Source organism: Oryctolagus cuniculus, chromosome 1, assembly GCF_964237555.1.
Source record: "Oryctolagus cuniculus chromosome 1, mOryCun1.1, whole genome shotgun sequence".
Lineage (NCBI taxonomy): Eukaryota > Metazoa > Chordata > Mammalia > Lagomorpha > Leporidae > Oryctolagus > Oryctolagus cuniculus.
The window spans coordinates 170,445,902-170,472,438 of NC_091432.1; the positions used below are offsets into that span (position 1 = coordinate 170,445,902).

The 26,537-nt window shown below is 40.9% G+C and overlaps 1 protein-coding gene across 2 annotated transcripts; it reads right to left on the reverse strand.

Annotated features, from left to right (window-relative positions):
- Positions 1-20,274: 20,274 nt before the first annotated feature.
- Positions 20,275-22,507, reverse strand: DMAC1 (distal membrane arm assembly component 1). 2 transcript variants are annotated; one of them, XM_070051953.1, is made up of 2 exons: positions 22,209-22,503; positions 20,275-21,347 (listed from the first exon to the last, which is right to left on the reverse strand). In XM_070051953.1, exons 1-2 carry the CDS (start codon positions 22,433-22,435, stop codon positions 21,164-21,166), a joined length of 411 nt encoding a protein of 136 aa, XP_069908054.1. In that variant the 5' UTR covers positions 22,436-22,503; the 3' UTR covers positions 20,275-21,163. The 2 variants fall into 2 exon arrangements, with proteins under 2 accessions (XP_069908054.1, XP_002708041.1); XM_002707995.5 differs by having other exon boundaries at positions 21,073-21,347; positions 22,162-22,507.
- Between the last annotated feature and the right edge of the window lie 4,030 nt (positions 22,508-26,537).

Consider the following 26,537-nt stretch of genomic DNA (forward strand, 5'->3'; position numbering starts at 1 on the left):
TGAAAGGCAGAGAAATAGTGAGAGAGAGACAGAGAAAGACAAAGAAAGATCTTGTCTCTGCTGGTTCACTTCCCCAAATTCCTATAACAGCCAGGGCTGGGTCAAGCTGAAGCCTGGAGCAAGCACCTCCATTCCTGACTCCGATTTGGGAGGTAGGGACTCAGATACTTGAGCCACCACCTCCTACCTCTCACAATGCATCAGCAGGAATCTAAATAGAAAGAGGAGTAGCTAGCACTCTGATATGGAACCTGAGCATTTCAAGAGTGGACTTACCCACCAAGCCAAACACTTGCCTCTCAGTTAATTATTTTATTTTATTTTGTTTTGTTTTGTTTTATTTTATTTGGGAAGCAGAGTGTGAGAGACAGAGAGAGCTCCCATCCACTGATTCACTTCCCAAATACTTGCTATGGCCAGAGCTGAAGCCAGGAGTCAGGAATTCAATCCAGATTGCTGGGGTGGGTGGCAGGTACGCAAATACCTGCTGTCTTCCTGGTTTTGTACTGACAGGAAGTTGAAGTCAGGTGCTGGAGCCAGGTACCAAACCCAGGTGCTATAATGTGGGGTGCTGGTATCTTAATTGCTAAGCTGAATGCCTGCTCCCCGAAAGTTAGTTTTTTAATAACTCATGATACTGAAGTATACAAGCTGAAATATAAAAAACTAAATCAAAACTTTATGTAGATTCTATAGACAAGTGGTTTTAAACTAAGTTCAGAGAATTAGGTCAGGAACTATTTATTGGTGAAGGATGATGAAGAAGTAAAAAGGTGGAGTCTTCAACTCCCAGACTCTTTACTTTGCCTTTAATTGTATAATCTACATAGGGCCTGCTGGAGTTTTCCTTTTGAGGGAAAATTCTGTTACTGAAAACCTACTTTGGAAAACTGATGTCATTTGAGGGTTTGTTTTTTGAGGGTACTTTGTAAAGTTCATGACCATGGAATTAAAATGTAGGTTCATTTTGGTGCAAAAGGACTTTGAAATCCTGCTTCACTTTTTTGTAACATGTATTTTTCATGAATGTTTTAAAGATACCTGTATGTATGTATTTCAACATGTTTTTTACACCAAAATAAACCTATCTGTTAATTTAGTTTTCTTTGATCATTTTGAAGTCTCCTGTCTATAAAATCAACCAGTCAACAAACATTTGTTTAGTACCTATTATATGTAATTATGAGAAAACAAATAAGTAAAATTTTGTTTCCTCTGGAAGCTAATGATTTAGGATATATCCATTGCTGTTTTGAAGTTATCATAAATTCATACCAGAAATGGCCCAAACACACTAATGTTTGACAGATATTTACCGACAGCCTATAATGTACAGGATATCAGGAAGATCAGCATCATAGTGGGCACTGGAAATCAAAGATGAATAGCAATCTCTGCTCTCAGAAAATCACAAATCAGGATTTTCCTTGTTGGTATCAAGGTTGGTGGACTTTTGACCTTCTCTTATGCTTCCACTTGCAGTGAGGGAGGAAATATGAAGTGAGAGGTGTCTTCTATATTTCTTATTATCCCCTCCTCCCTCAACAACAACAAAAAATTCCTTCCATAAGGCTTAAGGAAACTCTATGAAGAAAAATGACAGCAATACAATACCTCTTGGGTGGCTAAATCACAACTCATGGACTATTTGTAGATCCCAAGAGAACTATTCAGTATCAACCTCATTCCCAGCAGTGGAACAATATTTCAAATGCAAAGTCTTCTTGGAAGGGAAAGCTACATGTTTTTATTTATAACATCTGTACTTTAATACAAAATTCTTAGAGCAGAGTTTGTTAAAGCATGGGTCACCTATATTAGAATCATCTGGGGAGATGGTTACAAATGCAGATTCCTGAGTCCCACTTCAGGCTTTCATAATAACAATTCACAAACTCCAGCAATTTTAATGACTCTGGATGAGTCTTGAACACACTAATGTTTCAGAAACAATACTTCAGAAATAAAATTGTAGTATGAGCCATCTTCAAAAAGTCTCATTTACATACGAGTATTCTATTCTAACTCAAATTAAAGAGACTGTCATTTGCAACAAGATGGAGGAATTTGGAAAACATCATGCTGAGTGAATTAAGCCAGTCCCAAAGGGACAAATATCATATGTTCTCCCTGATCAGCGACAACTAACTGAGCACCAAAGGGGAAACTTGTTGAAGTGAAATGGACACTATGAGAAACAGTGACTTGATCAGCTCTTGTCCTGACCGTTGATGTACAATGTAATACTTTATCCATTTTAGTATTTTTTTTTGTTCTAGTATCATTGGTTGAACTGTAATTAACACACAATTATACTTAGGTGTTTAAATTTTAACTGAAAAGTGATCCCTGTTAGGAATTTGGAAAACATTGTGTTGAGTGAAATAAGCCAATCCCAAAGGGACAAACAAATACCACTTGTTCTCCCTGATAGGGGACAACTAACTGAGCACCAAAAAGGAAACCTGTTAAAGTGAAATGAACACTAGGAGAAACAGTGACTTGATTAGCCCTCACCCTGACTGTTTATGAGCAACTTAATATGTTATCCCTCTTAGTATTTTTTTTGTTTGTTCTACTTAATACTTTTGGTTGAATACTGTAATCAATACACAATTCTTCTTAAGTGCTGAAACTTAACTGAAAAGTGATCGCTGTTAAATATAATATAAGAGTAGGAATAAGAGAGGGAAGAGATGTGCAATTCGGGACAGGCTCAAGCTGACTTACTTCAAACGGTAGAGTTAGAAACATACCAGGGGATTCCAATTCAATCCCATCGAGGTGGCATGTACCAATGCCATCTCACTAGTCCCAGTGATCAATTTCTGTTCACAACTGATCATAATGACAGGACTAAGAACCAAAGGGATCACATAAACAAGAATAGTGTCTGCAAATACTAGCTGATAGAATAAAAAAGGGAGAGAATGGTCCAACATGGGAAGTGAGATACACAGCAGACCCATAGAATGGCAGATGTCCTAAACAGCACTCTGGCCTCAGAATCAGCCCTTAAGGCATGCGGATCTGGCTGAAATGCCCATGAGAGTATTTCAGGCATGGAAAGCCAAGACACTCTGGGGGGAAAAAAAATACCTAAATGAAAGATCTCTGTGAGTGAGATCCCAGTGGAAAGAACGGGTCATCAAAGAAGGAGGTACCTTTCTCTGAAGGGAGGAGAGAACTTCCATTTTGACCATGGCCTTGTCTAAATATGATCAGAGTCGGTGAACTCAAAAGGCTTCCATAGCCTTGGCAGCTCATGACAAGAGCCTAGGGTGATTACTGATGCCATAAACAAGAGTGTCATTTGTTAAGTCAACAACAGGAGTCACTGTGCACTTACTCCTCATGTAGGATCTCTGTCCTTAGTGTGCTGTACATTGAGATTTAATGCTATAACTAGTACTCAAACAGTATTTTTCACTTTATGTTTCTGTGTGGGAGCAAACTGTTGAAATCTTTACTTAATGTATGCTAAACTGATCTTCTGTATATAAAGAGAATCGAAAATGAATCTTGATGTGAATGGAAGGGGAGAGGGAGTGGGAAAGGGGAGGGTTGCATGTGGGAGGGACGTTATGGGGGGGAAGCCATTGTAATCCATAAGCTGTACTTTGGAAATTTATATTCATTAAATAAAAGTTTAAAAAAAAAGAGACTGTACACTTGACAACAGATATTGTTATTTTCCCTTATCTCAATAATTAGGGGATGCAATACAATTTTTAAAATAAAGGGGCAGGTATTTTGCCCAGTGATTAATACAATACTTAAGACACCTGTGTTCCATATCAGAGTACCTGAGTTTGATATCTGGCTCCAGATCCTAACTACAGCTTTTTGCCAACGCAGACCCTGAGTGGTAGGAGTGATGGCTTGAGTAGTTAGGCTCCTTCCTTCCACATGGAAGACCTGGGTTGTGTTCCTGGCTCCCTATTTTGGCTTGACCCAGTCCCAGTCATTGTGGGTATTTGGAGACTGAAGCAGCAGCAATGAAAGTTCTCGCTCTGTCCTTGTCTCTGACTCTCAAGTAAATAATTTTTAAAAAGAACAACTGTATGGCTGGATGCTCATAAACCCCATCTCCAAACTCCCATTGAGGCATCTGGGAAGACTCTGGTGGGTACTCATCTGGTTTCTATATGACCTCATCTCTTTCAGACTTGCAGTACTATTGTTCTGACCTTGGCACTGATCTGTCATGGTTTTCAATGCTCCAGTACTCTATTGGAAATGGAGATAGCTTTCCAGGATTCTGTAGCTTTCTGCTCCCAGCTTCCCAAATCATGGGGTTCAGCTCCATCCTGCTTTCATGCTTCAAATTCTAACAATCTACCCTGCCTTTCAGGAATATTTTCTTCAGTTAGACCTGTATTATTCTATGGATCTGAGGCTTTAAACAGGTCTACCTTTTACCTTCAGAGTCATACCAGAGATTGAAATTATATGGTTCTCATTTGGTCTCACTTTCTTGCCCACAGAAAAACATTCATGGTAGAGTTTAGGAGCCTAAACAGGAGTCCAGTGATACTCAGAGTGGTCGTCTTTTTCTTACAATGGTTCTTTAACCTCATATGAGGCTTGTTGACCTCAACATTAGCCCTGATAGTCTGAAATTGCTTTTATCCATTGGAAGTTTTTTTTTTTTTTTCATAAAATGTTTTCATTAGTTTAACCATGTCATCAGTGACACGGGGCCTTTCCATCTTCCTACCATGCCACCTTCAGCTTGCTGAGTTATCCTCACACTGGCTTCCCTCCATGGTCAAAGAATGGCTCCAGTAGCACCAACCACCAGCTTCAACAACAGCATGAAAGAAATAAGTCATCTCTTCCCGTGTAAACTCAGGATCCCACTCACCAAAACTTTCTTGCCAGACTGACAAATCTTATGGCTTTGTCACATCTTATCAATCACATCTTCACCCCAAGCCAATTACTGTTAAGAGGAATAGGTCAATCTTTTAAAAAAATGATTTATGTATTTATTTGAAAGGGAGAGTTACTGAGAGGCAGGGGTAGAGAAAGAGAGAGAGAGAGGTCTTCCGTCCACTGGTTCACTCCCCAATTGGCCACAACAGCCGGAGCTAGGCCAATCCGAAGCCAGGAGCCAGGAGTTTTTCTGAGTCTCCCACGTGGGTGCAGAGTCCCAAGGACTTGGGTCATCTTTTACTGCTTTCCCAGGGCATAGCAGAGAGCTGGATTGGGAGTGGAGCAGCTGGGACTTGAACCAGTGCCTACATGGGATGCCAGCACTGTAGGTGGTGGCTCTACCTACTATTGCCACAGTGCCAGCTCTGGTCAATCTTTTTTTAATGATTGCCTACAATATATAGCATTCAGTATTTCCTTCCTGATGGCTAGACTTATGGACATGATTGAATAGTTATTAGTATAAAATAAAATAGGGTTTGGGGCAGGCAACCAAGACCCTCTTCTAAAAGATCCCAGTCCTTCGTGATGAAGAATCTCTGGAAGACCAATTGAGTTATTCTTGTCCAAATATCCAGCATGTTTTCCAGTCCTGAATTCCTACCATGAAACTCCAGAAAATCCGAATATACATCTTAGAGCTTGGCGTAAGACAGTATGAACTTATTCAATTTTTCATTAGTTACTCAAAATCTACGGTGAATGTTTTCTCAATTTCTAATTGCTCTCTAATTTTTTTTCTTCTTTAGTAAAAAAGTAACTAAATAAATCTAGAACTTTCAACAACTTTTCAGGTACATTTATATAACATGAAATGTTAATAATAAAACAATTGAGATTTAAATAAATTATTGATAATTGGTATCTCCTAAGGCTTGTAACTCATTCTAGTTCAAAACTCTCTTACTTTTTGCAAACAACGAAGACTTTCTTGGTGTCGGTAACATGAGCCACAGAACGCAACCTCCTATCACATGAAATATGGCAAAGGAGTACTCTATGCCTCAAATATCTCAAAAAGAACAACTGCAATCAACCATTAAAGTTAATTAGCACAAAGTGTCAGAACAGAAACTTGAAAATGTCCTTGATGTTTACTTTAAAACTCTCTTTCCCAAAGCTTCCATGTGCTTCTTTATTTGGTTTTATTTCTAGGACTTGTGCTCACAGCAGCAGATGTGGGAGCAAAAATGAAATCAGAAGGACTTTGGTAATCTGGAGTAAATTGCTCTCCACTGCATTAGTGAGACAGAACAGATTGTAGCTAGGATAAGAGCAGTGTAAATAATTTTAAGTGTGCAATAGCACACAGCATCGATTTGAATGACCTGGTAACTTGGCACCATCCCAGGCAATTATTCCCTAGGCAGGATTTATGTTGTGTGTTGTCAAAAAGCAGTCCAAATCTTGGATACAGATACATGTCGAGATATATATTTAGAAGGTGCTCTTTTCAACTGAAAAAGCCCGTTGGATTGTGCTATAAAAGGCAGAATGGCCATTTTCTTGTTATTTTCCTTTAAATTTAATAACCCTCAGTGGTATTTATCATTACACATGTATGAATGAAACAAACAAAAATACCCTGCATTTTTATTTTTGGAAGTGTTCTTCCTGTAGATTTAAAATGATTCCTGGACTTTCAGTGAAAGTGCAGAAGACATTAACATTTTTAGATTTTTTTTCTACTCTCATTTCTTTCTGGGGAAGTAGTGAGGCTTAGATTCACATAAAGAACCACATGTTAATGTCATAGCCTCAGATTGTCTGGATAAATGCCAAGGAGCACATCAGAGTTAGTAATGAACCTTCCATTGACAACCCTGTCAGCCTTTGACTTCACATTTCATGGCTCTCCACTCAGCCTAACATTATATTTCAGGACCACATTTGGAATGCTGAACACAATGGTTTGCACACTCTAATCTCAGGTGTTCAGATGTGTGGGGGAATTTTTATTTTCAGCTTGCAGCAGTCTGCCTCATGAACCTAAGGTTGGTTGTAATTTTGGCAACAAGTGGCCACAAGGCATGTTTTTTTTTTAAAGATTTTTTTATTTGAAAGGTAGAGTTACACAGAGAGAGAAGGAGAGACAGAGAGAGCGAGCGAGAGAGAGAGGTCTTCCATCTGATGGTTCACTCCCCAGTTGGTCGCAATGGCAAGAGCTGCGCCAATCTGAAGCGAAGAGCCAAGAGCTTCCTCTGGATCTTCCCATGTAGATGCAGGGACCCAAGGACTTGAGCCATCCTCTACTGCTTTCCCAGGCCATAGCAGAGAGCTGGATCGGAAGTGGAGTAGCTGGGACTTGAACCAGAACCCATATGGGATGCTGGCACTGCAGGCGGCGGCTTTACCTGCTGTGCCACAGTACTGGACCCAAGGCATGTTTTAATGCTTCATTTGTTGTATCTTTTTCATTTATAAGTTGCTAGGACAGAACCAGATAGCTGAGATACCCTCAGGCGGGACTTGGAGCTGATATATAGAATCCAAATCTATGCATGTACTGTAGATGCATGCACTACTTTTAAAAAAAAATTCTGTACTGTTACTTTCCACCTTTGACTTGATTTTCCCTGCAAACAATGCCATAAGCAAAGGCCCTCTATACCTTCCTCCATCTTAATTTGCTAATTGTGATGATATAAATTTGCTTTTCTCTCCAATTTGTCTTCCTTTCTGGGGATCAGACACACTAAAACCAGGATAGCAAAAGGAGGCATTTGGTAAAGCAAATTAAAAGAGCAGAGAAGCAGGGATGCTAGGTGTATATACTTAAAAGAGATTTGTTTTGATAGCATGAACTGTCTTACCAATCCTCCACTGTCAGTATTCTAACACTCCATCCTCCCAAATATACTCCTAAATAACAGCTAACCTGTGCCAGAGACTTGAGAGGATGACCAAGACTGCTGGGAAAGAAATGTAGAAGAGTTCACTAGACCACGGCCATATAGAAAAGGGGTAGAATTTCTAGTGATTCAGAGGGTGGAACTGCGGAGCAACCCTGGGAGGTGAAAAGACATTCTAAAGCTCGGATCCTATGGATGTTTGTTGGATAGAAGTCCTGTCTCAAGGTAAAGAACAATTTGTGCATCTTATGTATTTTATGTGAGTACTTGACAAAAGAGTAAGGATGCTTAATAATAAACTGTACAACCTCTTTTTTCCATCCTTAAATAGTACTAGGGTTCCCCTAGATTTAACCCAAATTTCTTTATGCTGAGAGGTAGTCAAAACAGACTTGCTACAATTAACATTAATGAAAGAATGGCCTCTCTCATTCAGTCTTACTTTCGCTCCCTGTTCTCTCCCCAACTGTAAATACACGGATCAGTTTTTGCATGATGATATTTTATTATCTCAATTATTTCAATAAATAAAGCTCACATAATTTATTACTTGTCTACACACATGAGACATGTTGGAGATGGTAATCAGAATCAGATTTCTCCATTTGATTTCAATACACTGCCTAGACAGCACCTGTAAAGTTCCCTGGAGATGGGGAGGGCAGCCTAAATCCTCCAAATCTCACCGCAGCCTTGGTTAGCTTGACTAGGCAACCCATCTTGCATCCAAGGCCTTATCTTAACTAGCTTAATTTCTATAACCATATAAACTCTAGAGAGTGTGAGGTTTAATCAGAAAAGGAATTTGAGATGAAGTCTTTAAAAGTTATGGTAAAGTTGCTATTTAGTCTAGCTCACTGCCTCATATGCTACTGTTTTCTGTCAGAATTGTTTTTCTGTGCATAGTAAAGCAAGATACTAGGCCACTAAATAAAGCAAGGATTCATGTTTTTTTAAGCTATTGGTGATCTTAGAGATAATACAATCTAAACCTTATTTTACAGAAAAGAAACAGACACAGGAACTGCATGCTTCAACTCACTGACAATTGTTCTTTGAACTCCTGCTGAGTACATGACACTGTTCTAGGTGTGATGGATAAAGTTGGAAACCAAATAGACTGTTTCTGTTCTCATCACATTTAATTGAGAGGGAAAAAGTAGATCACTGTGTTTGAGCAGAACGTCAAGCAGCGAGGGTTGCTAGAAATAGAATCAAAATACAAGAGAGAAAAGAAACTGAGTCAGAGCACTGGAAATGGGAGCACTTCTAGATATGATAGAAAACCCTTTTAGGGTGTTTAGGCAGACACCTGACTAACAAGAGGGGAAAGCACTATGACTACCCCGGGGGTGGGGGGGGGGGATGGAGCGGAGTACCAGGAAGAGGTGACAGGAAGTCACCTTGGTGAAAAGATGCACGTGTACTCCTGCAGCAGCAACGGGAGTAGCTGGAGCTCTGAGAGCAATAGGGTGAGGGTGTGAAATGAGATCAGAGAAGCAGCCAATGTCCATTTCTATAAGATCTCCAAGGCCAAGAGAAGAAGATTCTTCTGAGTTATTATTCTGAGTGTGATAGAAAAAATTTGTTGATTGGCCAGTTTTAGGAAAGAGAGTGACAAGATCCAGTTTCCTTTCGGATTCATCATTCTGGCAGCTATGTGGACAGAAGCTGTAGGGAGCCCAAGAGGAGAAAGAGCAAGGCCAGTCAGGGTAGAATTATAGCAGTCCAGGAAATAGTGAGCTAAGTTCTGAAGTAACGTGATAGGTAATGATATGGGTTCACGGTTTAGGAATATTCTTAAGATGGAGCCAATAGGACTTGCTAAAGGGTAGGCTGTGAAGTATGGAAACAAGAGAAGAATCAAAGATGATTCCAAATGTTTTGACTTGAGTACCTGGAAGATGGAGATACTGCTTTTCAAGATGGGGACTAAGAGAAAAAGTGTATTTGGGAAGTGAGAGAGAGGAACCAAAAGTTCAAGTTTGGGACTGGCTTTTGATGCAGTTGTTAAGATGCTGTCTGGATAGAATCCTTATACAAAATCTGCTATATTTGAAGCCATTTGAAGGGTGTAAAACTGAAAGTATTATCTAACAAAGTTGTTTATTAGAAAGCAAGTTCCAAGAAGTCATAATATTTATTCAAGGGTCAGTATCGTAAAAGTGTCTTTGAAGAGGTAAAACTGCTTTCATAGCTGAAAGAATATCTGACAATGCACAGATGAACCTGGACTTGGAATGCCTAAGGTTCCCCTAGATTGGTAACTGGATTTTGTAAAAGGAACACTGCAAACTTTTGAATAAGTGTAACTAGGCAAGAGAAGCAGGTAACACCGCTAGGGTGTTATGTGTACTCTCAGTGACTTACCTATCTACTTGTATTATTCGATCCACATTTTGAAAGCCCTGAGATGGACAAGACAGATTAGATTATCCCTGTTTTCCTGGTGAGGAAGCAGGCACACAATAAATGATGGAGATAGTATTCAACACAGAGGCTTTATTTAGAGCTCAGGCTAAGGAAAAGCATGTCAGTCGCACAATCAAGTTGGTGAAATAAGCATCAAGCATCGCAGGAAGCCAAAGCTGCTGTCAATTGCCCTCCTCCCCCTCAGCCGCAGATATATTTAACCAAGTAATAATAAAACAAACTGGCAGCTGGTACTTCCGTACAGCCAACTCTGAAGCCCCCTCATAGAAAACTTTTCTAGATAGAGTTTTTCTTTGCCTTTATAAAAAATTGCATTTGCTGTTGATGTTAGAGTTACATTTCTAAGTAAGTAAAACATTTTAATGTTAAAAAAATAGCATGAACTGAGCCAAATTGCAAAGAAAAACATGACTTGAGGAATGTGCAGGCTTTAAATTTTTAGAAATTATGCCTTCAATGGCATCTGGCTGTGATGCATGACGTGACCAAAAATATTCAATTCCACCAACACTGGTATTCATACCCCTCTGTACGTGTAAAGCCAGAGTCCCCTGCAAGAGGAGAGGTGACTCATTATTTACACTCTCACAAGAATGTTAATAATGATCATTTACTGACTGCTTCATACATCCCAGCCACTAAATACATATTCAGTCATCACAAGACCTGATGGAAACGACAATTCACATTTTCCAAATTAGAAAGCCAAGGCTCCAAAAAGAAGACTTGTTTGGAAGAGCTTCCAACATGCTGATTCGAACAGCACACCTATTGTCTGCATTGCTTTAGCCCTGTAGAACCTAGAAAAAGAGTGTTCTTCTTTCTGAAGAAGTCAAAATGAATTTTTGTTGGTTTATGAAAGGCACAGGGGCCAGCGCTGTGGCATAGCGGGTAAAGCCGCCACCTGCAGTGCCAGCATCCCAGATGGGCACCGGTTTGTGTCCCAGCTGTTCCACTTCCTATCCAGCTCTCTGCTATGGCCTGGGAAAGCAGTAGAAGATGGCCCAAGTCCTTGGGCCCCTGCACCCATGTGGGAGACAAGGGAGAAGCTCCTGGCTCCTGGCTTCCTATTGGTGCAGCTCTGGCCATTGCGGCCAACTGGGGAGTGAACCAGCAGATGGAAGACCTCACCCTCTCCCTCTCCCCCTCCCCCTCCCCCTCCCCCTCCCTCTCCCTCTCCCTCACCCCTTCCCCTTCCCCCTCCCCCTCCCCCTCCCTCTCCCTCTCCCTCACCCCTTCCCCTTCCCCTTCCCCCTCCCCCTCCCCCTCCCTCTCCCTCTTCCCTGCTTCCCCCTCCCTCTCCCCTCCCCTCCCCTCTCACCCTCCCTCTCCTCCCTCTCTCTCTCCTTCTCTGTCACTGTAACTCTGACTTTCAAATAAAAAAAATAAATCTTAAAGAAAAAAGGCACAGCCTGCACTGCTTCCTATCCAGAAGGCTGAGTTAGGATAGACACATCTCCTGTGATTCTTTGAGAATCAATGTGCAACGAAAAAGCATCCTGTAATGATAAATTGCTAAGCTCATGTGATTAAATCTGTGGCTTCCTGGACAACTGCACTCTGCCTGAATCATCTGAAGCTGCTTCTATCTCTTGATCTGTCAGGTGAGACCTATGTGAGACGCTCTGCTCACTCTCCTGGGTTGCTGTAAAGTCAAGCACATAAATGAATGAAGTTCTTTGTTGACTGAAAAACCCTGGAGACCGAGTTGGTATGATTGTCCTCACTTAAAAGAGAACAGTGCCAAATTGTTTGGCATCCTCATATTCAGCCATTGTGCAGCCTACTCAAAGAATTTACTTCCCTCTCCCTCTTGCTTGTGGTAACTGTACAGCAGAAGTGGAAACATGCAGCCGAAGTTATAGAGAAAGCATCGCACTTCCAGAATCACAAAGAGGGACTCAATCTGCTGGTGCTGCAAACATGTGCCGAGTGTGTCTCTCAGCTTGCTCCAGCAGTAACAGGTGTTCACAGGCTGGTGAGAATGGAGAATGAGCCTTCCCCTCAATTTGCCTGTCTTTCACTTGTCAAGGGTTTTGACAAGCATTTTGCAGTTCTCTGTCACACGGTTCTAAGCATGGCTGCACAACATGCTGCTTAAAGCAACCCCAAGTCAAGGAACTCTGAGAGGTTTGCTTTGGAGTTTCTGTTTGATGACAAGCTGTAGTGTGAATGTCGGTAGTCCTTCCTCATGACAAGTGGCCATTTCATTCATTCTTCTGGTGGATGGGCACAGACACAGGTCACAAGTTGTTCCCACTGCTGATTGGGCTTAGCTATGGATTAGGCATCAGATGTGATTTTTGTGCCTCTTTAAGAAAAAATTACCACTTTTCCTTGTGACTATGTACCCTGCATATAACCCTTAAATTACCACAATCTCCTTTTAAAAAAAAAAAAAGATTATTATATTTGAAAGGCAGAGCTACAGAAAGGCATAGGCAGAGGCAGTGAGAGGTATCTTCCATCAGCGGGGTCATTCCCCAAATGGCCACTTGGGCCAAAATGAAGCCAGGATCCTGGAGCTGCTTCTGGGTCTCCCATGTGGGTACAGAGGCCCAAGGACTTGGGCCATCTTCTAATACTGTTCCAGGCACATTAGCAGAGAGCTGGACTGGAAGCAGAGCAGCCAGGACTCAAATGGGCACTCATATGGGATGCTGGCACTGCAGGCAGTGGCCTTACCTGCTATGCCACAGCACTGGTCCAACAATCTCCTTTTTAAGTGTCTGTCCCCCCAAAATATACTGTCAACTTCTTTGAGCAAGGACCCTTCAATATTTCTAACCCACTTGCAGGAGAGCCTGGTGTTAAAAGATAACACATTAGGCACATTAAAATTTTAAAGAGTTTATTGGAGCAGACAGTGATTTATGAATTGGGCGGCACTAAACCACAAGTGGTTTGGGGTCCATTGAGGGAGCAGAAGGAACAGACTTTTATAAGGTGTGCAGGGAAGAAAGACCAAAAAAAAAAAAAAAAATACAGGTATTTGGTTAAAGCAGAAAATCTCTAGCTAAAGCTTAAATGGCAGTTTCTGATTGGTTAAGCTTAAGTTTCACTTTCCTGGGATACTACCATTCAGGTTTCTTTGGGTTTCAATTGGTTTATGCAGAAATCTGAGGTGCTACAGCTGTCTCCACTTAATGGCCTCCTAATTAATTCTTTCAATAATATAACAGGGGCTAATAAATACATATTGGACTGAATCTTAATATACTGCCTCTGAAGTACCTGAAAGTGGGAGTCTCCTTCAAGGAAATGTGGCCATATTTCTTCAAGTTATTGACACATTTTTGGTGATAACATGACCAGAATCTAAGACTTTGTCTAGAACTGTCTCCAAGTCCCAGAATTAAGGGCTGGTTCTGTAGTTGACCTATAAAATGATGAAGTCACCCATTGGGCTCTACTGTGTTCATTCATCTTCGCAAATAGGTACACACCATATAAAATACATTATTATCAAAAAAAATCCCAGGCGTAGGACAGAATGTGTATATTTATTGTGTGCTTTACCCACTCTGTTAGAATTTTTCCTTTGCTGAAATTTGTTAATATTCTAGACACAGCCTGCATAACATAAAGTGTTTCATTTAATTCACATCACTAAACCAGTATTATGCAGGGTGAAACTGAAGAAAGGATTTTCCTATTTGAGTTCTTTGAAAATAGACAGGAATTCCCTCCTCCATGTACACACCTAATCAGTACCACCACCACCATCAACCCCAACCTTTCCTTTGATGACTTCCCGTATTTCCCGTGAATGTCTGGGCTAGGAGAGGATAATCACATTTCACGCTTCAGGGCATGATCTGATCAGAGAGGGTTAGGAAGGACCTCTTCCCTGGACTGTAGAATTGTTTGGTTGGCCAGGTGCGCTAATTGGGGTGAGAGACTGCTAAATTCCTTTGAAGCATCAGTCATGTGCAGCTGCAAGATGCTAAGGCGTGGACTTGACATAGCAAAGATCTGATCTGTAGCAGCTTTGCAGGATTACTGCAGAATGCTATTTCCGTTTTCTCTCTCTCGTTGCTATCTCTGTCCTTTGAAATCAGAGTGCATTTCCTTCTTTAAACAAGATTATGGGAAGAGAGAATCTTAGTGCTGAAAAAGAATTTAGAAATATCCCAGTCTATTCTTCTGATTTGACAGAGGGTAAAATTTGTGTTTTAAAATGCTACATGACTTAACCAAGAATATATTAGGTGCTGGTAGAAGTGCAAATAGGATGTTTTTTCCACTGCATTACAGCTGAGAGCCACTTTACAAAAGTCAAGTTCAGCCATACCTGTGGATCATCAAACTTAAGTATTACGCCTAGAAGACTTGTTAAAATACAAATTGGTAGGCTCCATTCCCAGGGCATCTGATTCAGTAATAAATCTGGCAAGGACCTGAAAATTCACATTTCTAATGCGCTCTGGTACTGCTGCGGGTCCAGGATCTCAGCTTGGAGATGGACTCAAGTGATCACATGAGACAAATAGGTCTCCCTCTTTTTTCATTTTTTTTTATTCAGTCCTTTATTCACTCCTTCGGCAAATATGTATTGAACACTAACTCAGTGCCTGGCATATTTGGTACCATGGATAGGAAACATGAAGATGGCAAAAACACAAACATCCCCTTGAGGAGTTCAGTCTGTGGAAAAGGGCTGAAGCATAAATAAGCAACCACCAGGCGATCTGTAAGTGCAGTGGAAGGCGTCTGTGGCAAGTTATGGGAGCATAGTCTTAAAAGTGATCAAAATGAAGATTTCCAGGGTAAGTGTCACAAAGCAGAAGGCACCAGGTATTGGCCTTGAAGGACAAGTGGGATTTCTCCAGGTGAAGTAGGAACGGAACGGTATTCTAGCCTGAAGAAACAACGTTTGTAAATGCTTTAAAAATGGCATTTTAGGGAAAATTAACTGAGAGTGGCAGGAATATGGAGTGTGTGAAAGAGAAGTCAGCAAGTAGAGGAAGATGAAGATGGAAAAATAATGAAGGTAAACTAAAGAAAGGCATTGCAGACTCTGTCAGAGTCCAAGGATCATCTTGTATGCGACAATGATACTTCAGGGTTTTGAAGCAGGAGCATGTTTCAAGGTAATTCCAACTACAGTGAAGGTTAGATGAGACGGGTTTCTTGGGCACAAGGAAAAATTAATAATCAATTATAGTAATCTACATGAGAAAGATTATACCTGGCCCAAAACAACAGCAATGGTAATGGACAGGAAAGAGAATTAAGGGGTTAAAATAACCAGAACTTGTTAACAGATCAGCAGAGAAGAAGGAGGGAGATAGAGCATCCATAATTTCTGGCTTGGCAAGCTAATCAGATGGAAATACTAACAGAGACAGGAAACAGAGGAGGAGAAATAGTTCGGCGATTACAGGTGCCTTTAGGACGTGCTGATGCTCTGGTGCCTTGTGACAGGTGCAGATGCCCTTCTGTGAGTGGGAAATACAGTCTAAGGGTCAGGAAAGTGGGCTAAGGTCGCATGTGGATTGGGATGAAGTCACGAAAGGGTATGAGCTCAGGGAGATGAGAGGCATTTCTTGTCCTGGACTAATATTTAAGTTGCTATCAGAGCAACGAGAGGTATAACCACAATTATAAAGAAGAAACCAAGTAATCCATGATACTTATTAAACAAAGGGACAACCAAGGAAAAAGTGAAAGTCAGAATTCAAAATTTCTAATTTTGATACCTGGATATGTAGAGAATGAATGCTAAGGAAACAACTGTAGTAATGTACATTCCCAGTTAGTGCTGTTAGCCAAACCACTACTTGCTCATCACTGGAAACCTTTGATGGGTAAGGTAAATTCTTAACTCCTCAATGCCTCCATTGTCTCTTCTGTAAAACAAGGTTGCTGAAAGTATTAAATAAAATAATTTAGGTAAGGCACTTTGAGAAGATTAAATTAAAAAATCAATGTAAACATTCAGCATAAAAATGGTGTCGTACTTTTTTTGTTTTCCAATGAAGTAGATTTTTATTTCTCAGTCACATTAAATACAAATGGAGGTTTTTGAGATAATACAAGGTTTTTTTAAATATATTATTTAGTAGTGGAATGACTGTGTTAGAAAACAGAATATGTTCAGGGATGGACGTTTGGTACACAGGTTAAGATGCTTGTATCCAATACCAAGTCTTGGCTCTGCTTCTGATTGCACTTCCTGCCAATGTGTACCTTGGGAGGCAAGAGGTGATAGCTCAAGCATTTTGCTCCCTACCACCAAAGAGGGAGATCAGAATTGATTTTCCTGAAGCTCCTGACTTGGCCTGGGCCAGACAGGACTGCTGACAGCATTTGGGGAGCAGCTAGAGGCTCTGTTTCTTTCTGCCTTTCAAATAAATATAAATAAATACATTAGAAACTACAATTTAAAAAAAATTCTATTGAAATTTAAAGCAAATTCTATTGAAACTGTCCAAGAGACTGTTAAAAACAAACGCTATTTAAACTGATGGCTTCCTTTTACTACTCTTTGAATGCTAAGACTGGGGATGTGTATTTGGCTTGGCACGCTGCTTACTGTGATATCACAGAGCACTTAAGATTCTTTATATTCATTTTCTATTACTGTATAACAAATTACCACAAACTCAGCAATTTATAACAATGAAAACTTACATCTCAGTTTCTCAGTACAGCTGAATATTCTGAGGGCCTCACTGGGCTGAATCAAGGTGTGGGCTGTGGCTGTAGTTCTTGGTTCTCCTCATCTAGGATCACAGGTTGTCAGCAGCTCACTTCCTTGAACATGGAATTGAGGTCCCCATTTCCCTTCTACCTGTCTGTTGGGGAATGCTCTCAGCAACTTCAGACTGCACTTTCTTGCCCTCTGCCTGCTTTAGGCAGCTCACAACATGGATGTGTGCTTTCTTCCAGGCCAGGAAAGAACTTCTAGAACACGGGATCCTTCTCAAGTTTCTGACCTCCAGAACAAAATTTGATGGGCTCATGCAATTCATGCATCTGGATAGACTCTTTATTTTAATTCAATGAATGTGGCTGTTCAGTTACATCTGTGAAATCCCCTGACAGCAGCACCCATAATGATGTTTGGAGAATAGGTAGGTGTGTACACCAGGGGACTGGGAACTTGGGGGCCCTTAGATCCCATACACCAATTCCAGAAGCTTATGAGAGTTCAGCCACAGAACTAAGCAGTGATTTTTAGTGGCGTTGTTGCATTTAACATTTGCCCCTTTGGCTATTTCTCCAGACGTCATTTACATTTGAATGACAAGTTGTTGAATATCTCAAAGGCCAGCAAAGTGCTTTTTGGAAGTGACATATTTTTGCCCCCTGCTCTTAAAATATCTCCAAATGATGAGTAATTATGCATCTTTCACCTCCAACTCTGTGCACCTAACACCTATATAATCATTGGGTCAAAGCAAGGCTTTATCTGTCACTTAAAGAAAAAATAGGCAGCTTTTCAACTCCAAATTGCTTACTAGTCCTTTCTTCAAGATTTGAGAATTGCCAGTCTAATCACTGTAGTCTTGGCAGTAAATCAGTTGCGGCTAAACCTGGTTTGAGGGGGTACTTGAATATATGCTTGTCCTAAACATATTTAAAAGCAATATATTTTATGTTGTCAAATCAACTGGCTTCACTCAGGAGCCAACTTCAGACAGAGCCAGGCTGGAAACCAGTAATAAAAGGGAGCAAAGAGCAAAACTTATTAAGAGGGTAAAAGGGAAGTACAAATCATGGTTGAGATGCTTAACCTCCAGGACTACCAGAAACAGCTGTCTCTGCAGCTGATCTTGGTCAAGTGACATTCCGGAACTTTGAGACTGATCTGCTCTGGGATACTCCAGGACTGCCACAAACTTCTCGGCAACTAATTGGCTTAAGAAAAAAAGAACTCTATCACCCCATAGTCACTTTACCAAGATCCCTGAGGGCCAACCTACATTTGAGTCCTTTACTATGTTCATACACAATTTGTAGCTTGTCACCAAGAGTCCAGACTAAACACAATCCACAGTAGGAACAAAAGGATGTAATGTTCTTGATCAAGACGCAAAATGTATATCCACAAGGAAGGACTGAGCTACTTGGACATTGATGAAAACATGTTTTATGTATGTTCAGATTTGGGTCTCTGTCCCAGGGAAAAGTGTAAATACATTTTGTATTTAGTTTCTGTACTTTTTCTCTCCTCTCTTTGTTAAAGGTAACTATGGGCCGGCGCCGCGGCTCACTAGGATAATCCTCTGCCTGCAGCGCCGGAACCTGGGGTTCTAGTCCCAGTCAGGGCGCCGGATTCTGTCCTGGTTGCCCCTCTTCCAGGCCAGCTCTCTGCTGTGGCCAGGGAGTGCAGTGGAGGATGGCCCAAGTCCTTGGGCCCTGCACCCGCCTGGGAGACCAGGAGAAGCACCTGGCTCCGGATGGGTGCAGTACGCCAGCTGCAGCGCACCTGCCACGGCGGCCATTGGGGGGTGACCCAACGGTATTAACACTCAATTCCATGCTGTAAAGCAATTCTAAACCCCATAAATTATAATTAAGCTTGATAATAATTATTAATATTACTGAATAATAATCCTTTTTTTAAAAGATTTTATTTGAGAGGCAGTTACAGTGAGCAAAAGAGACAGAGAAAGGTCTTCCTTTCGTTGGTTCACTCCCCAAATGGGGAGCTTCTCTGTGAAGATCATACTTGTCCATAAAACAAACAGGGATTTCTGGCTAAGCAGTGATTATAAATAAAATTTTGGCACATACTTTTTTTTTTTTTTTTTTTGCTTCTTCCCATTTAACTGGATATAGGCATGAAGAACAAATACTGATCTCAAACCCACTCACACTGCTCTAGTTTAGAAAGAAACAGACTGATGAGTCAGGTTTGTTTGGAAAAAGCTTTCATTTCCTTATAAATAAATTCAAACTGGTAAAATGCTAGCAATAATGTTTAAATAATACGGGAAAACCTCATTTACTGCACTCTACACCCTTTCCAATTTTTTTTTTAAACAGTTTGTGGCAACAAGGATATTGGTGAAATTTTCCAAACAGCATGTTACCACATCCTGTTTCACATGTTTGTTAAATGTGCAAATAGGTTAAACTTTATCATTAGTATTACTGTTATGGTGATATGTGATTAGTGACTTTTAATGTTATTATTGTAACTATTTGGGGAAATTCAGAACTGTGCCCATGTAAGACAGTGAACTTAATTCATAAATGTTGTGCACATCCTGACTTGCCGTTCTTCACTCTCCCTCCCTCATGGAGGGCATCCCTAATTCGAGGGAACAAGATTGAAACGATGAACACTACACCACCACTGAGTGTTCAGGAAGAGTTCAGGTTTTTCACTTTAAATCAGAACCTAGAAAAGATTAAGCTCAATGAGAAAAGCATGTAGAAAGCCAGAGGCCAAAACTAGGCCTCTTGTACCAAACCACCTCAACCTTGAGCTATTTACCACCCTGATCAGCCAGAAGTCAACAATGGAGGATTCCCTCCATCAGCAGAAAGCAGGCTGAGATGGCTTGCCGGTTTTAGCAACATTTTAAATTGAGACAGGTGTTGTAAGACAATGCTCTTGTTATTCTAGACCACATAGGTGAATCAGAACTTTTGTATGCAATGGAAATTTAAAAAAAAAAAAAAATTACTTGACCTGCTTTATTGCAGTGGTCTAGAGCCAAGCTCACAATTACGTCTGAGGTATACTGATACAAAATTTTAAGTTGTTCTGTTTACCCAGTAAATTAAGGCAAGACCAGTAAGTTATATTCTTTGTCTTTTCAGCTTATCTACTACTGTCCATCAGTAAAATGGCTTGCTTTTTCCATCAGGGAACAATTTATCTTCATACATATTTTAGGTGCTTTGGGTCACCTATGATCTTTTCCAACTTATAACTCCTGTATTTATTAACATCATATAACTGGATTATACAGGTCACAAAAATAACACCTTGCTACTTATTCAGGTTTGCAATTTCTTAGTTGCATAAATAAATATGCCATCCATATTGTAAACATTTTTTCCACTGTAAATAATGTATACAAGTCCTAAGTCACTGGTTAGACTTAATTTATTTAGGCACTTTTAAATAATACTACCAAAAATAACAACCTTGAAGACTGTTTAACATGTCAATCAAAACTTACACATTGGAGCAGCTGAACTTGAGAACTGGCTGTGTGAGAAGTCATGGTATCTCAGGAAAAAACAACTGGTACCAGGCGGGGGCTTCTCTTAAAAATGAACTAATGTTAGGACCTTATCTCAAATGCATTTCAATTCTATAATAAACACTTCCAATATTTGTGGAACACAATTTTTTTTGGCTCTCAAATATTTTGGTACTGAAGTCTTTCACGGTATGCTGATGGTTATGATCACCTCATTATCTCATGGAGGGAACTCTCGCCTCCTTAGAACCATGCTAGTCTGAGGGACTAGAACATAGATGAGCACAAGTCCTAGCTCTGTTACTGAGGTGCTGAATGACACTGGGCAAATCACTTGGGCTTGTGTTTTAAGGATTACCACCAAAGAAACAACAAATTAGACTATCTATAAAGCTCTCATAAACTATAGATTTACAAACACCTTGCAAAGTACAAGCAGTACATAGATACAACATTCCATGTGCCTAGCCAGGATTAGGTTGATAACAGATGTTGACACAATCATGGAAAAAAAAATAAAAGGGATTATTTAAAATAATAAAACTGCTCATCTTCCTATAGGTTTATTTCTTCCTTCATTTTCAAATTTTTAAAAATTATATTAAAATTATATTCTGTAAACACGTATGATTAAATAAAATTTAAGTTATATCCTTCCCCAGTTAAGACACAGACCCTACTTTCTTATCTGAGGGATTTATTGGTGACTATGAAACATGAGAAGCCACAAACAGCCAAAGAATGGCAACTCATGTTGTGTTGTTTCAGTCTTTAGTGTCCGTAGTACTGAAGTCCATCCACGTTCATGTGTCTGTACAGACGTCCATAAACCCCATGCTTGCTCTGTATCACCCGGGCAGGGGCAGATGATAAATTCACCGGTGGTACTTTCAAGCAACGCGATAGGCCTTCCCTTTGGGGTCTGTCAGGACCACTATACCCCAAGAAGCAATGCCTAGGAAGGAAAAAAACAAAACAAAAACCATGAGTACTGTACTTATATGCTGCATTGTAATTTAGCACATATTTAGTATATGTGATCTTATCTAACCCTCACAACTCTCTGCAGGAAATATGACCACTGTATCTCTCTTACAGGAGACTGGAGCTCAGAAAAGGGAAAAAGAGAAAATGTAAACAAAAACATCCAGTCACCTCCCTAAACAAGAATGGACTTACTGATCTATACAACCTGAATAAGAAGGTAAGAAATCTGAAAATCTGCATTCTGTTTTTTCAGAAAACTGGTTGGAAAAGTGAAAAGAATCATTAACATTTAACGGGAAAAGATCTTGACAATCACTTGGTGTTGTTCCTTATAAGGAATGTGGACCAACGCTACTAAGCTCTGGAGTCAGAGCCCAGTTTCTTTAACCAAAGTCAACTGTACTCGCTCAGGCTTTCTCCAGAATCTGGAGAAAAATATGCTTTGGGACTAGATAAACATGTGAAAAAAAGCCAGCTGTCATTTCCTGTCTGACCCTGAACGTAGTATTTTGATTCAATTTGATGAGCAGTAAAATGGCAATTGTTACCATACCTACCTCTAACAGCCACTGCAAGGATTAAAAAAAAAAAAAAATACTCCCAATGAGTTCTCTAGAACTATAATCTCCAAAAACAAACAAACAAACAAAGGTTTCCCCACAAGTTATGTCCCCACCCGCGACCAGACCAGCCTAGTCCCGCACGCTCTCCCACGTGGCTGGTGCCTGTATCCCTCCTCGTCCCTCCACCCCCTGCCCAAGTGGCCGCGCCCCTTCTCTCACTGATGCCGATGACCATCTGCGTAATAGTCCCTGGACCTGGGGCGTACCCCAGCTTCATGGGCCTCCGTGCCACCCAGTACACGTACAGGCCCGCCCCTATCAGCCCAGACCCGGAAAGCAAGCGACAGCTCCAACAGTTATTAAGTAAGGGCGCTCGTGCTGGAGAATCGGGCTCTCCGGGTGCAGCTGGGGGCGCAGGCGTGGCGGGTGAGGCGGCCTCGGGGGGCGCAGCGATCTTGAGCGGCTCAAGGGGCTCGGATAAAGTAGAACCCATGTTCTGGAACTCGCATTCAGCCTTGGGCGCCTCCAATTCAGACTGACGTAAAAGCGACCAGAAAGCAAGGCGCCGGCAGGATCCTGAGGGATGCTGGGAATTGTAGTTCCGGCTTGTCTAGAAAAGGGAAGGGGTGGAGGCGAAACAGCTCTCGGGGATTTCTGAGGCGGCAGTGTTGACAGCGGGTAGACGCCAATGCCGCCCTTAGCCTCCGTTGTTTTAAGAAGTTGCTAGGTACAGGCTACTCTCTAATGCCTCAGCGTTCAAGTCTCTACAAATTCTGAGTCCTTGGGCGTGCAACTTCACCTGTCTGGGGGCATGTGTACCAGAGTGAAGTTTTGTATCGGCTTAACTATAAGTTTTATAGTTGGCTAAGCAGTTGTATGCATTATGCTCTTTAACCTTGCCAACTTAGTCCAGTGTGTGACAAAACTAGGTAAGCAACAGTATCAAATTAGAAATCAATGTTTGTGGATATTTATTAAAATATCCTAAATGCCACCTGTATATTGTGAAGGAACAGCCCAAATGTGGTCCAGGTGTTCTAAACTGGGTTCAACGACCTTGTTAGATACATGTGATTCCCCTTTAGCTTGTTTCTTAAAGGCATGATCTCAGCCTTGTCATATTCTCGATGCAGGCAAACCTTGTCTTACTGTACTTCACTTTACTTCTTTAAGAAGGTGTTTGCTTTTTTAATTACAAATTGTGTGTTTGAGGCAATCCAATGCCAAGTAAGTATGTGAGTGCTCTTTATCCAAAAGAATGTGCCCACTTCACATCTCTATCACATGGTGGTAATTGTTAAAGTATTTCAACTTTGTTTTTCAAAATTTTATTTATTTGAGAGGTAAAGTTAGAGAGAAGTCTTCCATCTGCTGGTTCACTCCCCCAATGGCTGCAACTACTGGAGCTGGGCTGATCCGAAGCCAGGAGCCAGAGTTTCTTCCAGGTCTCTCACATGGGTGCAGGAACCAAGGACTTGAGCCATCTTCCACTGCTTTCCTGGGCCATAAGCAGAGAACTGGATGGGAAAAGGAGTCGCCAGGGCAGGAACTGGCTCCCAAAAGGGACACTGGCATGGCAGAAGCTCAGTCTATTATGCCACAGCGCTGGGCCCTCAACTTTTGCTTATAGACATTATGATCTGTGACAGGTGATCTTTTTTTAAGAAAAAAGATTTATTTATTAAAAAATCAGAGCTACAGAAAGGGAGAGACACAAAAGAGATCTTTTGTCTTCTGGTTCACTCCCCAGAAGGTCTAACAGCTAGGCAGAAGCCAGGATCCAGGAGCTTCTTCCAGGTTTCCTAGGTCGGTGGTAGGGGACCAAGTACTCAGGCCAGTTTCTGCTGCTTTTCCAGGCCATAGCAGAGAGTTGGGTCAGAAGTGGAGCAGCCAGGACATGAAGCAGCACATATATGGGATGCTGGCACTGCAGGCCTTGGCTGTACCTGCTGTGCCATGATGACAGCCCCAGGAAGAAATTAAAAAAAAAAAAAAAAAAAAACTAGTTCAGTGAACACAGGGATGACAAAGTGCCTTATTGCATATATGGAGAAAATTTTAATGGTCTGGATGAATCAATCCAGTTGCAACCTCCCTTTAAACCGAAGTCTAATTCAGAGTAAGTCCCTAACTCTCGTTTTACAAGGGCTGAGATAGCTGAGGAAGCTGCACAAGGTAAGTTTAAAGCTAGCAGAAGTTGGCTCATGTGATTCAAGAAAATAATCTCCACAGCATAACGTTGCAGAGTGAAGTAGCAAGTGGTAATACAGAAGTTGCACTGAGTTATACGGAAGACCTAGCTAAGATCTTTGATGATGGGAGCTATGCAAAACAACAAGCTTCATCTTTATACTGTAAAATTCCATCTTGGATTTTCGTTGCTAGAAAGGACTCAGTTTCTAGCTTCCAAGCTTCAAGGGCTAGCATGCTTTTCTTGTTAGGTGTTAATACAACAAGTGTTTTTAAAGAAGTCATGCTCATTTACCATACTGAAAATACAAGCGCTCTTCGGAATTCTACTAATCCTACCCTGCCTGTGCTATATAGGTGGAATTACAAAGCCTAAATGACAACGCATGTTAACAACATGATTTACTGACTATTTTAAGCCCACTATTGAGACCTACTGCTCAGTAAAAAAGATTCCTTCTCGAACCATTACTGCTCATTGACAATGCACCTGGTCAGCCAAGAGCTCAGCTGGTAATGTACTATGAGATTAGTGTTGTTGGCTAACACAGCATCCATTCCACAGCCTGTGGAAGGAGGAGTAATTTTGGCTTTCATGTGACTATTAAGAAATGTATTTTACATCTTAATAGCTGTCATCAGTAGTGATTTCTCTGATGGATCTGGGCAAATTGCAGACCTTACTAAAGGACTCACTATTGAGTCCAGCGCTGTGGCGTAGTGGGTTAGACCACCCCTTGCACTGCTAGCATTCCCATATGGGCTCTGGTTCGAGTCCCGGCTGCTCTGCTTCTGATCCAGCTCTCTGCTATTGCCTGGGAAAGCAGTAGAAGATGGCCCAAGTCCTTGGACCCTTGTACCCATGTGGGAGATCCAATGGCAACTCCTGGCTTCGGATTGGCCCAGTTCTGGCCATTGCGGCCATCTAGGTAGTGAACCAGTGGATGGAAGACACATCTCTCTCTCTTTCTCTCTCTCTCTCTCTCTCTCTGTAACTCACTGCCTAATAAATAAATAAATAAATCTTTAAAAAAATAAAAAAAGGATTCACTATTCTAGATGACCACAAGAGCATTCATGATTCATGTAAGGAGGTCAAAATATCAACATCAGCAGCAGTTTGGGAGAAGTTGATTCACGATGCCCGGAGTTGGTTTTGAGGGCTTCAAGACTCTCAGTAACAAGTCCCACTCTGTTCTCCTAGAACAGCAATTATTAACTTTAATCCTTGCCCATTTAATAGATTTAATATTGGTTATTTTCCTTTTTTTCTGGGAACTGGCAATATCTTTTGCCCATTTTTCCATTACATTGTCTTATTTTTCACTGACTTCTAGGAATGCTATACATTAGTGGGGTTTACATTTTGTGATATAAGTTCACACATTGGTCTCTCAATTTTATATTTGTCTTCTGACTTTTCTTGCTTTACTTTTCCCCACGCACGTTTTTGAAAACATGTAGTTAATTGAATTCCCCAATCTTTGTCTATGTGGCTTCTGGGCTTCATGTTATAATTAGAAAAGCCTTTCACCTTCAGTAGTTTCTCCTCATATTTGACCCAATTTTTTAATAGTTAAAACTTTAATACATTTGGAGTTTATTCTGTTACAAGATCTCAGGAATGCTGTCAGTCCCCCTTTCCACCCTGTAACTATCCAAGAGTTTCAATACATTTACTGACTAATCTCTATTTGTCCAATCTACTTAAAATGCCACATCTTCCAAGTGACCATATATATGTCCATCCCTGGACTTCACATGCTGTTCCCTGATCTGTCTGCTCGCACCATTTTCATTAGGTGAATCTCTGTAAGACTTGAAGACTGATTCTTACCTATTATCTTGTCTTCTAGACGTTTGGCTATTTTTACTTGTTTGTTTTTCCTCATGAACTTTTGACTCAGCTTGATTATTCTGACAAAGTGATGCTGACATCTTTATTAGACTTGTATTTATAAGTTAATTTAGGGGGAACTGACATCTTTATGATGTTGAGTCATCTTATTTAAGGACATGGAGTGCTTTTTACTTTTGTTCGTATCTTCTTTTGTCTTCCTCTGTAGCATTTTAATCCATTGTGATTTCACATATACTTTCAGATATTTTATCTTTTGTATTATTATTCAAAATAAGGGATTTTTCCTTCTGTTATGTCTAAATATGATTGAAATTTTCTGCCTTTAAAAAGTGTTGTTATGGGCCAGCATTTTTGCCCAGCTTGCCAAGTTGCCACCTGTGACACCGGCATTCCATATGAACACCAGATCAGGGGCGGGCTCCTGCACTCTGATCCAGCCCCCTGTTAATGTGCATGGGAAAGCAGTGAAGCACCGCCCAAGTCCTTGAGCCTCTGTTACCCATGTGGGAGACTGGGATAGAGTTCCTGGTTCCTGGCTTGGGTC